Here is a 14,266-nt window from a genome sequence, read left to right as displayed (position 1 = left end):
TTACTCCTGCCCCAATAACAAGGAGCCTGGGGATCCAACAACACCAGCCACAAGGGATCATTTGGGCAAGCAGTCCCATCATGCTGAGCACCTGTGCAGGGTGCGTGTGTCCATGCAAAGATCAGCTTCTAAAGTCTTTTTCCACAACTCACCACTAGATGTCAGGGGAGGGCTCATCCAGACTCTACTTACATATGGAATGAAGTTATTACATAAAAAGCAGTTGTGGCTCATCGGATATTTCGTAACCTTCTTAGTTTGTCAGGAAACCCAACTCTGGGACAAACTTTGGGATTGTGGGTCTCTGGTGGACAGAACAGGACACTACCTGTCTTCAGGCTAAAGTTGACTTTAGTGGACAGACTTTCTGGTCCTGCTTCAGCTGTAGGTGCTTCTAGACAGATACCATGGGGTTGTCACATGGTGAGTTAGCATGCGGCAAGCCAGGACATGAAACTACAGAGCATTAGCTTGCCATGTGCTAAGTGACTGTGGTGACCTTGCTACAGCACACTAAAAAAGTTCCGTAGTGCACTTGGGAATGGGAGTGCGTCCAAGTGCACTATGGAAAATTTTTAGTCTGTGGCAGCAGGGTCCTCCCAGCCAGCTAGTGTGCAGCAAGTTAGCATACTGTAGATTCACACCCTGGCTTGCTATGCACTAACTTGCCATGTAGACAAGCCCTGTGTGTAGCAATTTAAAATGACTGCAGAGGATGAAATGCTGGGAAATCCTCTGCCATTTCATGGACTTAGGGTTTGTGCTCTATGAAACAAAACTGTAGAAAGCCAAGCAAAGAGCTGTGCTGAGATGGGCGGGGCATGGGGACTGAAACAGGTCAGCGAAAGCTCTGCTTGGTTACAATGCTGCTCAGCTCATCGATATTTCACATTTTAATGTGATTTCTCTACAAAGCCCAGTGAGTTTGCTTGCTGGCTGCAGATCTGAACTACGCTGCAGCATACATGGCATCCATCAAGGGTTGTCTGAGACAAGTGCTGATTTCACATGCAGATCCAGGGAATTCTGGGGCTTGGGGTTTGAGTGACTGTAAGGAATAATACAGTAAGTCAGTGCAAGCTGCAAACTTGCTACCTAATCCATCAATAAATGGTACCTGGCAGACAGTATTTGGTTATGTTAAAACCCTAGTAGACTAGGACAGATTGCCACTGTCTGCCCATTCTGATGAGATATTGGTGGATTGGGTATCTAGTCTGCTTGTATGATTACTTGCTACAGCCAGTGGTGGAAGAAAAGAGTACAGTGTTCTGCCATGCATTGGTTAGGGGTATTTTACCTTAAATCTTTAGAAGAGATTGAAATGGTCCAGAGTCAGCTAAAGACCTGGATGGGGCATACATGTGAGGAGAAACCACAAATAAGAAATGTGTTTTGCTTGAAAAGAAAATGTTGGCAGGACCTTCAGGGGCTCTACAAAATTCTGAGTGGTATCTTCAACTCCAGTTAGTCAGATGTGCGTTTGTAGGTTGAATACCTTTCCTTGTAATAAATGAGCAAGACAACACCCATAAAACAAATGAAAGGGAATATTACTTTATGCAACCTAGAGTCACCCTAAGGAATGCACTGGGCAGAAGCTGCTGAGTCAGACATCGGTGCTGGATTTTAAAAGGCTGGATAATTTCAGTAACGTGTAGTTGAGCAAAGCAAGATGATAAGAGTAATCAAATCTCTCACATCGGGTCATAAACATCTGCTTATAAAAAAAATATATTGAAATAGTGCAGGCACCACGAAGGCAAAGCTTCTCCATGCAGACCTTTGCCCAACTGATCAGGTGTGCTATGAGGAGGTTTTTTGTTTTGTTTTTTTCTCCAGGTTCTTCTACCATGGTCATTGGGGGGAGGGTATACTGTGTGTGTGTGTGTATGTGTGTGTGTGTGTATATAATACCTTAGATTTGTCTTACCAGATCAGGCCTCTTGAATAGAGGGTAAAACCAAAATTAAAAACTGTAATAAATAGCTCTTGTTTGATGAGAAATACAATATATCAGAATATTTCACAATCTTTAATTTATTTCTCCTCACAATGCCCCTGGGAAGTAGGGCAGTATTAATATTGCTGTTGTACAGATGGGGAAACTGAGGCATAGAGACTAAGTGACTTGCCCAAGGTCACATGGGGAGGTCTGTGGAAGACCAGGAAACCGAACCTGAGTTTCCCAGGATCTACGTTACTGCCCTAACCACTGGACCATCCTTCCTCTCCTTGATAAAATAGCAGTCAGAGTTAAGAGTCTTGCAAGCTCTAGTTGAAATAACAAGGGTAGGACGGTTGGTGCTTTTATGTTGCTTTTGGAAACAGGTGGCTGTTTTTGCTTTTCCTCAGTATTTCTTCATCTAACAGGCTTTTGCTTTATAAGAAGTTACAGCTGTACAAATATTCTTGTTTTTTGTGATGTAAAGTGGTTGACCTAGATTGGTCTTGGCCAGAGACAGGTCAGCATGGAAGGCACTCACAGATACTTTCAAGTTATTCACATGTGGCAACCAGGCAAATAAACAATATGCAAACCACCAGCCAACTCTTGTAAGTGCCATGTGGCATCAGCTGTGATAGCAGCCATTTCCCGAGGCAGTACTGTGCATTCTTGAAAGATTGTTTTCCATCCCATTTTACCCTACCCTGTGTGTTATATGTGAGTGTAACATGTATACTTTGTATTTGCTTTGTGTTTACATTGCAGAGGCAAATGTTGCATGCACTCAGCAACATGTACATTATATTGTGTTTTTCCTTGGCTTCTCAAATATCTTATTATTCCCCAGAGCTCTGATGTTTTGTTTTTGGGTAAATTCAGATTGGAAGCATGAGGTCAGAATTAATTATGGTGAACTGTCACTGGTGGATAATCTAGTGAGGGTTATATAACTGCATCTGCTTTGGACTTGGGCTTGCAAACCCTGACTCATGCATCCTGATGCATGCATCTACTGAAGTTAAAACAGGACCCTTCTATGACTAGAGCCCAAATTACTAATGAAAGTTTGTAGCGAGTGGGAAAGATTGACAGTCCAATGCTGGGTGATTTTGATGTGCACTTTCTATTAAAAACGATTTCCAAAAGCAATAGGCTATAGTACTGCCCAGTCGAGGGCTGTGGTACGCTTAGATCTTCACTGGTTTAACAAGGTTGGGGACTAACTGTCCTAGGGCTGTCTGGTCCTGCCAGTGTGGAAAAAGGATGATTGAACACCAGAAATTGTTGCGACATGGTTATGCATCTGTCTGCATTAGTACCGTGGAGGGGGGTGATTGCAGGTCATGTAGATGCACCCAAGTAGTTTTTAAGTGAGGTGAAACTTGGGGGTATGCAACACAAATCAGACTCCTGAAAGGGGTACGGTAGTCGGGCAGCGGTCCGGAGCCATTGGTGTAGACATACCCTTAGTCTCCAAAAGGCTTGTCTATGTGTGAGTGTTAATTCACATTAAGGGAGGAAGTGAATTTTAAGTGCAATAGGTATTCTGGAATAAGTCCAGGTATAGACAAGCTCTATTAATCGTGCTTTAGGTATGGTCATTTTTGTAATGTAGCTGAATCCTAAGTGAAATGCAAACCTCAGTAGTACAATCTAACCATGTGCTGAAGTAGTTTAACCATCGTCCAATAATATAGCTGCCATTGAACTAAGTCTTTGGAATTACATGCCACAATAGAGCTGCTGTTCCATGACATGCCTTTTGTATCTGACAGATTGACCAAAAACAGTTTGATAAAATTTTGGAGCTGATAGAAAGTGGGAAGAAAGAAGGTGCCAAGCTGGAGTGTGGGGGATTAGCCATTGGAGACAGAGGTCTGTTCATAAAACCCACTGTGTTTTCAGAGGTTACCGACAACATGCGAATTGCCAAAGAAGAGGTACAGTACTCCATCGGCGATTTAGATTTCAGGTCACATGTAGCAATCGCAGTACAATATTTTAACAGTGCTTTTCCTCGTTATTTTCAGTGGCAGTCCCACTAATTGGAACATTTTTCTGCCATGATCTTAGCAGATGTCAAGCAAAATAAACTATTGAAAATTGCAGAATGTATTCAGTCGACAGAGCATCCCAAACAAATGTGTGGTGCAGAAATGAATTTCTGACACATCATAATAAGGGAATTTCCGAGGTTTATTTAAAAAATAATCTGATCAGTAACCAGAAGTGGAAGTTTAATAGGAGGAGAAAGGGAAGGGGATACTGTCAAAACTGTTAGAGCCAGAGTGTGATCACATGTTTTTCTTTTATCTGTTTGCATAGTACATACAATTCCTGGGGGTTTCCCCTGAAAAAACCAAGTGCTTTGTTGCCCTTCTTTTTCAAAAAAATGCCATCAGCACCGTGCTCATGAGCACGCCATAATAACACATCCATGTATGAACTTCAGTTGTAAGTGTTCAGGCCCCCATTCAGGAAAGCACTTCTAATCAGGAAAGTTTCTTACGCCCCCATTAAAGTCAATGGCACTTAAGCACCTGTTTACCTTTAAGCATATGCTTCCATGTGGTGCTGAATTAAGGTTTCATGGAGTTGCTATAAACGTTGTTACTGAAAGTGAAATCATTTTTAATGGAAGGGCATTGACAGTGTTTTTCTGACTTGAAAATTCAGTAAATTGCAATAATTCAGGCATAGATTTACTAGTTACAGAAATTCCTCACCTGCCTGCTCCCTCTTCATGATCAGAAAATTCTTGGACCATCTAAATCCACAGTTACATGTTATGCCTAGTTGGTAAGGTAGGGTACCATGTGCTGTTTTATGCCCCCTGCTGGATGGAATCAGAATTGCCCAACTGTGCATGCCAGGGTTTATGCTGCCTGAAGTTAGGAGAGGTTTCCCCTTTGGCTCCAGGGATATGCCCCCTTTGCTTTTGGACATGATGCTCTAAGTTCTAACCCCACTGTTGCCATAAAGCCCTGAGTAGTTGTAGTACCTCCCAGTGAAACCCTGATATTGGAACTCATGGACAAGTTAGAATATTCCAATAACCTACAAAGAGAAACTTGGTGAGCCCAATAATTGCAGATGTAAACCCTATTCTTCTCTTGCTGATATCCTTGTCTGTGCTGGTTCAGTCATCCTAGTGTCAAAATACTGGGAAAACCAGACTTGAAAGTCAGACACTCTCTCAGGTTTTCAGTATTTAATCGCAAGCAAGCTGAAACAAGGGGCCTGTGATTAGACCCTGAGGTTTCCCTCTCAAACAATATTAACTAATGTATTTCCATTGGGGAATAGAATGGGAATAAAGTGGCTGCCAAGGTCCTATTATATGCCAAGATGTCTGATAGTTTAGCCTAGATCTTTTTATGGGGTCATTTATTGTATACTCCTGGGAAAGAAAGTGTCATCTTGGTGTGTCAGATCTGCCATGCAGTCTCTGAGAAACCTGGAAAAATCTCAGTCAGCCTAGGCATGAGTGTCCTAAAAATAGAGAAGAATAAAAGCTGAACAGATAATCCCATGACAAACCTCTTTCAAATGAATTACCTCCAGATCCCAAATTCATGATTCATGGGGCTTCTCCAGTTTCATGTCCTGTTACTTTGTCTGCTAGCAGGAGTCCATTAAGAACACCTACCTTAAAAAGGCAGGAATTTGCAGCCACTTGTTTGGAGTCCACCTTTTTGTGAAACAATTGATTAAGCTCTTGCAGGGGATGTCCCTGTGGAAAGCTACGTGTAGGAGCACGTCTCCATTTCATCAGTGGAGTATCAGCTTGCATAGCATATGATCATCAGCACATAGAAGAAGTGTCCTGGCATTGCTTCTGTATTGTACTGTGTATGAAACTTCAGCCCACTTATGCTCAGAAAAGTAGGCTTGTACTGTTGTGTGGCTGCGGATTGCCCTTATCAATCCATGAGCCAAGTTATGCACCTGCAGAGCTAGTGTATGCAGAAGTGGTGGGCAGCCACTTGTGTGTGATACACGCAGCTGATTTTGCAAAGGTTACAACATTTACACACACTTTCACCCAGGTTTTCTATATTTCAACTACGTCAAGTGCCAGTTGCGCCCATAGAGAGTTAGAGTTCTGAACGGAGAAAGAATGAACCATTTTAAACGTATCCAGAACTAACTCTTGCCCATTTTAACTAAATAACTTTTGCTCATGTAGATTACAAGATGGCATAATGCAAAGGAAAATCTTTAATCTTCAGAGCTTTGCATGGGTCTACTACTGTAGCACCTCACTGCACACTAGGCCTGAACCACATTCCATTGGCAATCAGTGGGGAGTTTTGTCATTGGTTTCTGCAAGAGCAGGTCTGTCATACAGATTGAAAACATTAAAATACCAAAACTGAAGATGTCCATATAACATTTCTAAGTTTTAATTTTCAGAACACTCACTGTTCTTTGGTGAGTAATGCCTGTTGAATTGCTTACAGATTTTTGGACCAGTGCAGTCAATAATGAAGTTCAAAAGTATAGAAGAGGTCATAAAAAGAGCGAATAACACTGAATATGGACTCACAGCAGCCGTGTTCACAAAGAATCTGGACAGAGCTCTGACTTTAGCTTCTGCGCTGGAGTCCGGAACAGTGTGGTAAATGTGTTTTTGCTTATGGGATTGTGATACACAGAGGTAGTTTACAACGTGTCTGAGCCCTGGTGACCAGTAGCACTGACCCTGAGCTCCCTTTCTCTTGCAATTTTGTCCTAAAAGGCAATAGCCGTTGCTGAAAATGAGACAGTGAGAGTGAAATGTATTTTAGAGAAACCAAACCGTTTTAGTTCCCACACGTTTTAAATGTAATCTGTCATATGGCAAATCCCAACAGCATATCCTGCCTTATCGAATAACATGGCTATGCCTTCTGAGAAACTTTTATTTAAAAAAACAAAACAAACCTACTACTATTGGGTTGCTGTTTATTATGTAGTTATTGTATAAGGTCTCAGACTATGTAACAAATTGGTCTGAACAGTAGATGGCACCATGTCACTGTTTAAAGAGGCAAGTCAGTATTTTGCGTAAAAAAGCTACGTATTTAATATTAGGACAGTTTAAAGAACTGGGCTGAAATCCTGGCCCCACTGTAGTCAATGGCAGTTTCGCTCTGGTGTTTGATAGTAATTTTTTTTTAAATTGTTTCCGTTTAGAAACAATGCTTTGTATTTATCCAAGATTTTCAGCCTCTAAGGATATTTTCAAGAAAATATCCAGGCTTGGTTCTGAAGACAGAATCCACCACACTTCTTCATGTGACGCTACAGTCCTGTCTGTTGCGACAGGCCAAATCCTGCTCACCTTGCTCAGGTGCTGTAGTCGAGGGAACAGGATTTGAATCCTTGTAATCCCACCACAGCTAGTGTCCTATAGGAGTAGGCCCTCGGAGGAGCTAGTGTAACATTAGCAATTTCTATTCTCACCACAAGACAAATGTGTCTAATACAATTGTATTCCTACGCCCACCGCTATGGGTTGAGTCTTCATGTACTCTGGACAGTAGCAAAGCAGTTGCAGCTCAGGTGGGCATGTCTAGACAAGAAAATAGGTTATATTTTTAAAAAGTGTGTTTTATTCGAGACTTTGAAACTAGCATAGACACAGTTTAAGACATTTACATGTGTTAGCTGGTCCTGGCTGGAAAATGGGCGGGGAAAGGGCCAATCTATGTAGAGAGTGATGGTTTCTCAAATATTCTATGTTTCCTGCTATGATACAATCAAACTCTGTGGCTGAAATGACCAAAATGTAGTGACTAAAACACCTAGTGAAATAAATAAAGGGAAGAGAGACACATTTGTCAGGCAACTCCTGAATATTAATAAACATGAATCTACTTGGCCCACCTTCCAAGTGTTTGTTTAATTTGATAAAAATTTGTGTTTGACCATAGGATCAACTGCTACAATGCCCTTTATGCACAAGCTCCTTTTGGAGGCTTTAAGATGTCAGGAAATGGCAGAGAACTGTAAGTTTGTTTTTGTTTTGGGGATGTTGGTTTTTTTTAACTCAGTTTTGTTTTCTCTCTTGAATGTAGAACATTAAATGCGATATTGTAAGCCTGATGACTTAGTAAGGATTTCACCAAGCTTGCCTTAAACTGTTGGGGCTGGATTTTGTCGCCCTTACACCTCTATGTAGTCATTTATACCAGTGCAATGAGTTCGAGACCAGAAGGGATCACCAAATCAGTGTGACCACCTGTATATCATAGGCCACCAACTCCTGCACATTAAACCCAGGCACCGAAAGAAACGAGACCCAAGTATTACAGCCCACAGGAGACTAGATTGTTGCATGCCACGGGGAGAGAATAGGGAGACTAGACTGTTACGTGCCCGAGGCTCCTGCAATGGCAGAGAAATGATCAAGTGAGTGTAAGAGGATGTAAAAACTTCTATTGTGATTTGTTTGTGTGAATAGTGCCCTTCGAATCCCCCTCGCCCAGCCTGCAAGTCATCCACAGCACTCGGTGCTCTCTGTCCTAAAACTGCTTTTCAAAACTCAGTTAAATAGCTCCTATTCTTGCTTTAATGATGAAGGATATTTCCTTGCCAGGTAAACATCAGACCAAGGCTGTCATGTAACTAATTCCCCTTGTTTCACCTGCTGATGGAGGTTAGGACTTGGGAAGGTGCTTGGGGATGGGGATGGGTTCCTGTGGCTCTGCCAGAGAAAAGTGAATTCTGCCTTGTCCATTCCGAGGCTTTTCAGTTACTGAAGGGCTGCTAGCTTTTTCTCAGTGCCTCTGGAAACCAGGTCTGTCTCGGGTTGGTCACTCCAACATTCTAGCATCCAACTTAGCATCCACTCTTGAAAATTTTGGCCCAAGGTCCCATGTGAGTCATCAGTACCAGGAATAGAATGCATATTTCCAGAAGCGGGTTCATCACTGCATTACTCTGTTCAGGGGCTTCCTAAGGACCCGCTTTGTCCTAACCACCGAGCGCCTCTCTAGGTGTTCACTCACAATCTATTATTAACCATTTCTATTGGCTTTGTTTTGGAAGAAAAATGCGTTCAGATGCTTGATTTGCTAAACAAGATGGAGAGCAAGGAGGACGAATGATCCTTCCAAAGGATTATAAAGACCATGAGAAAACGTATGACTTTCCTTTGTCTGAGGGCCTGCCTAATTAGATAATATCTCATCTGGGCTTTATCCCTTGGGCAATGAAGGGAAAAGGGGCAAATCCCCCCTGACCTGGACGTAATATAATGAATGCACCTATCATCCAGTTAGAGTTGTTTCTACACTAACATTATTTCTTAGGACACACACTACAAGTCCCGTTCTCCTCTCTTCCCCACCCCCCAATGTACAGTACATGCTCCTACACAGAAGCTTATTTTATTCTAAGGAAGAAGAAAGCAAGTGTAATTTTAGTTACTGTCTACAAGATAATAATAGTGTGCGTGCAGTGCCTTTCCTTCTGCAGACTCCCAAAATGCTTCATGAATTCCACCAAGCTGAGAATTGGGACATTCCTCATGTCAATATTAGCCATTCAACCGTTGCTAGACTTGTATCAAAGCTTACTTATATATATAAAGTGCATTATGAGTAGGGCCCTACCAAATTCATGGCCATGAAAAATGCATCATGGACTGTGAAATCTGGTCTTTTGTGTGCTTTTACCCTCTGTTATACAGATTTCATGGAGGAGACTAGCATTTCTCAAATTGAGGGTCCTGAGCCAAATTTATTTTAGGGGGGAGAGAGGTGTGGTATTACCATCCTTACTTCTGTGCTGCGTTCAGAGCTGGGTGGCCAGAGAGCAGTGGCTGGTGGCCGAGTGCCTATCTCTGAAGGCAGCACCCTGCCAGCAGCAGCACAGAAGGAATATGGCAATACCATACCATGTCACACTTACTTCTGTGATGCCGCTGACAGCAGCTCTGCCTTCGGAGCTGGGCTCCTGACCAGCCACCCCCACTCACCAGCTGCCCAGCTATGAAGGCAGCACCGTCGCCAGCAGCAGTGCAGAAGTAAAGGTAGCAGTATCACAACCCCCTCCTTCCACACACACCAACCTTGCAACCTCCCCACTACTCCTTTTTGGGTCAGGACCCCTACAATTACAACACTGTGGAATTTCAGATTTAAATAGCTGAAATCATGAAATTTACGATTTTTAAAATCCCATGACCATGAAACATAACAAAATGGACAGTGAATTTGGTAGGGGCCCTAATTATGAGACATGATGGGTCAGCTCTCCAGTTGGTATAAGTCAGCAGAGCGCCACCGGCTTTCATGGACCTATGTTGATTTAAAGCAACTGATGATCTGGGCCTGCATAGCTTATATAAAATGTAGTGATATTATCAAATAAGATGTGCTGGGTGAAAGCAGCTATCATACATGAAAATGTAGTGTGATTAAAATGGCAAATGCAAGCGCTGTAACTGCTTTATTTTTTTCTTTCAGTGGTGAATACGCTCTGGCAGAATATACTGAGGTGAAAACAGTCACTATTAAACTATCCCAGAAGAATCACTGAGAGAGCTGGAGGCCTAAAAATTCTGACACTCTGAATGTGACACGCAGACATGGGGCACAAGTTCAAAACATGGGGAGAGGGGTGGGAGGAAGAAAACAGCACTTCTTTTTTTCAAAGAGAACTTTTTTACTTTTTATAGAAACTTTTTGAATCTACTGGACTTTGAATGCTCGTCGATTTAGCTTTTGGAGACAGAATTTAATTGACCTATCAGCTGTTCATTCTGTGCCCTCACATGCTGTATGCTGCATTCAGTGGACTAGTCCTTGGCTTTACATCAGTCTCTTACCAGTGACCAAACTTCTGGTCACACGGTGCTTTATAGAAAGTTTGTTTTTATCATACCGTGGCTTTGAAGGCAAAATCACCCCCAATGCCATATTAGAGAGACCCAAGGCATCACTAGCATGGAATGTTGAAAGACCTGTGGACTTTAGCTGGTATAAACCAACATAGCTCCATTGACTTCAGTGGCATTGCTGCTGATATAAGCCTGTATAACAGCACTGAAATAACAGGAGTTATATTGAGGGGAAGAGGAGAATTGAGCCCTGTGGGGCGGGGAAGTTTATTTCTGTTTTTGTGGAAGGTTTTGTAAAGCACTTTTATCTGAAAGTTGTCTTGGTCTCTCTAATACACACACATCCTCCATAATGGTGACAGCATAGCCCCATTGACGTCAATAGGGGTTTTGCCATCGACTTCAGTGAGACCAGTTTCATCCTACATATTTAGACTTGAGGAGGAGGGCAAGTTTTGTATCCCTTGTATTGTGATGCATGTACTCTACTTGTACTGAAAGCAAGTCATTGACTCTCACTAACCTGTCTGGCTTCAGAAGAGTTCATACGGTGTATGATAAATCTTCACTAAGGCACTTTTCACAAGAGGATTTTGCACTGCATCTACAGTAATGACGCCAGCGCTCCTGCCAGCCTTGTAGCAGGGCATGCACACTGCAGAAAACATCCATGGGCTAGAAACCCAAATGGAAATCTTCCAAAAGAAACAGAAGGCTGGAGAGATAGCAAAACATGTCTCATTTCTCTGCCATCATTTTTATCCCAACATGTGAATCTCATTTTGTTCAGCTGGAGCTGTTCTTTATGTTGAGCAGGATTAGTAAACTCCCCTAAACCTCTGTTTGTTTTTTCCCCCGCCCCCAGATGAATGTAATTTAACATAGATGTCTGAAAATACGCTGTGAAAAAGACATTGCTCCCAGGCCAGGACTGTTATGCAAAGTTTCAACTGTCTCCATTTCATGGGCTAAATCACCTAGGGTCTATGCTGGAGGAAGCCATCGTGCAACCTGTAGCTGGGCCCCTGTCAGTTTGCAGTGGTATAAAATTCCTGCCACGCTGGCAATCAGGCCTCAAACTGGGCAGCACTAGCTGGGGAGGGCGATTTGTGGTGAGGGTGGTTGGAAGAGCCAGTTCCAGCAAGGCTCTGTCTAGAATCCTCAACCAAGATAAAAGCTGAGGGAAGGCAGGTGATGGGCAAATACCCCACTCAGGCATCATGGGAGCAAATTGGTCTGAGGTGTATAACTCTTTTGTGTTGTACCTAGGACTCCTAAGGCAGCGGATGCCTGTTGACTTCACTGGAGTGCTCATAAGGACCCTTTGTTGTCAAAGGGAGCTATGCAGGTGTCTAAAGCAGCAGTAGATAACAAATCCCAGAAATTAGGGTTTAAAGTGGAAATGCATTGTGGGGCAAACCGCAAAGCTAGAGCATAACTCAATAACTTTCTTCCACCAGAGATGCTCCTTCTGGATAAGTAAGAATTATTACCATGCTGATAGATGAAGAGGTATGAAAGAGGTTTGCGTGGGGCTGAACTCCCTTGTTAGTCACTGAATCTTGAAAGAAATGAGGCTTTTGTGCCCCTTAAACTCTGATCACTCATAAATAACATGCCACTGACAGCTGTACACAACTGGCCAGAGGAGAGGGGTAGGGGTCTGCTCTCCCGTGGATGTAAGCGGTGGGACTTCCACAGATGCATTGCCCCACCTAAATGCAGAAGAGATCCCATGAAAGTCCAAATGGGAAAACTGTAAATATATTTCTATTTTTGTAGTACATTTAGTGAGATCTAAACTGTCTTATCAGACAAGCAGCTTACTATTGCCAACTTACGTTTTTTAGAGCTACAAGCAAATGATCTGGAGGCAAGGTAAATAGTAAACTGAAGCTGGAATAACAATAGTAATGAATATAGCTGTCTGTGTTTTTTTGGTTTGATAAACATCTTGGGGGAATAAAAACATCTGAAATGTACAATCTTTTAGCATTTAGTTTTTATATATATTTTCACTTCTTTTTTTCCCCTCAAGTTAAACGAATGACGTAGTAATGTATTCTCTTACTGTATAAATCAGGGTTTGACTTTACACACTGAATTTTCTAAATTATATATCAAGTAACATTAGCCACTAACATAAAATGACCCGTTAGAGGATTTATATTCTTTCATTGCACAGTAATACTTTTCATATGAAATACTACTTAATTTTTTAAAAATATATTTATAAATTAGAGTACAGTTAATCTAATGTATTTTTATAGCTGAAGGTACATAGATTTACTATATGTTTAAACCTCATGTATATATTTAAAATATGGGTATCTTTTTGTAATATTAGCTTTTCAATTCTTAATAAAAATGTTTAACTTTTTGTGGTGTGGTTTGTATAAATGTTACAGGTGCGATCTTGTCCACTAAAGAGTGGGGGTCGGGAGAAATCCTGCTGACTTTACTCAAACGAGTAAATATGTAGCTTTCCGCTGTTGACAGAACAAAATTTGAAAATCTATAGCCAGATTGTGATACCTATACTCACACTGAATAGTACCTGACATCATGGGTTGTCTCACTGAACTCAGCGAGAATATTCACAATAAAGATCTCCTTGGTGTAAAAATATCATGCTCTAGCACCAATGAATAACTTAAAATTTTTTTTAATACCATTACATATTAAAGCTCTGTGCTTTTAAAAAGAAAATTACAGTGTGGTTTAATTGCACTGTCTATGGATTACTTTGAAATCTGTTCTGAATAAATAAATTATATAATTCTCTTCATTTGAGTAAAACCTAAATAATCTGGGACTTTCCATCCAGCAGAAGTGTCTATTAATCTAAACACCTGTCTGTCTGATCGCAGTCACTCTGTCCTTAGATCCCCTTTTCTGATAAAGGCCTTATAGGTTACAGACCCTTCCCACGTAGAGTCTTGTGGTTTGTCTGTAAAGTGCCAGTGTAGTGCTGCAACTTTGTCGCTCAGGGGTGTGAAAAAACGTAGAGGAATTTTCAAATGCATCTAGGTGCTGGTAAGTGCCCAGGTGTATAAATATTGCTACAAATTTGTCCCGTAATTATTACCTGATAGCTATGGACAAAGGGATCACTCTGCGTAAATGTAAACCAAGTCTAATTTGGGAAACTTGCACTTTTCTATCCTCTTTGTTGTGTCTGTTTCTCCCTAGGAGGCCCTTCATTGATTTGATCAGACATTTTTTTTAAGCCAATCTCGTGATTTGGGGGTGGCCGCATGACTTGGCAATACTGATTGCCAGTCTCAAATGTTAAAAAATCATGTGAGGCCAGAGAAAATCATGAGATTGGCATAAAAAACACAAGAATTATAAAAATAAATACTGAGTTATTTGTCTTTATGGCTACAGAAGTGTATATATTTTTAAAAAAAAATGAAATCGGAGGTTTTTCATGCAATCATATAACTTCAGGAGGTGGGGTTTTCAGAAAAGTACTAAATATTAGA

At 41.5% G+C, this 14,266-nt stretch overlaps 1 protein-coding gene across 1 annotated transcript in view; it reads left to right on the top strand.

Annotated features, from left to right (window-relative positions):
* The window catches only part of ALDH1A3 (aldehyde dehydrogenase 1 family member A3), a 49,663-nt gene extending 36,570 nt beyond the window's left edge, over window positions 1–13,093 (top strand). The window contains exons 10-13 of the mRNA XM_030578738.1: window positions 3,724–3,888; window positions 6,412–6,569; window positions 7,867–7,941; window positions 10,405–13,093. Coding sequence (XP_030434598.1) covers window positions 3,724–3,888; window positions 6,412–6,569; window positions 7,867–7,941; window positions 10,405–10,477 — 471 coding nt within the window. The 3' untranslated portion in view covers window positions 10,478–13,093. The remainder of the gene's footprint in view (window positions 1–3,723; window positions 3,889–6,411; window positions 6,570–7,866; window positions 7,942–10,404) is intronic.
* Window positions 13,094–14,266: the final 1,173 nt, after the last annotated feature.

The sequence above is a fragment of the Gopherus evgoodei genome, chromosome 10 (assembly GCF_007399415.2).
Source record: "Gopherus evgoodei ecotype Sinaloan lineage chromosome 10, rGopEvg1_v1.p, whole genome shotgun sequence".
Taxonomy (NCBI): domain Eukaryota; kingdom Metazoa; phylum Chordata; order Testudines; family Testudinidae; genus Gopherus; species Gopherus evgoodei.
Note: the sequence above shows the minus strand (reverse complement) of the source record. Positions and strands in the feature narration are given on the sequence as shown.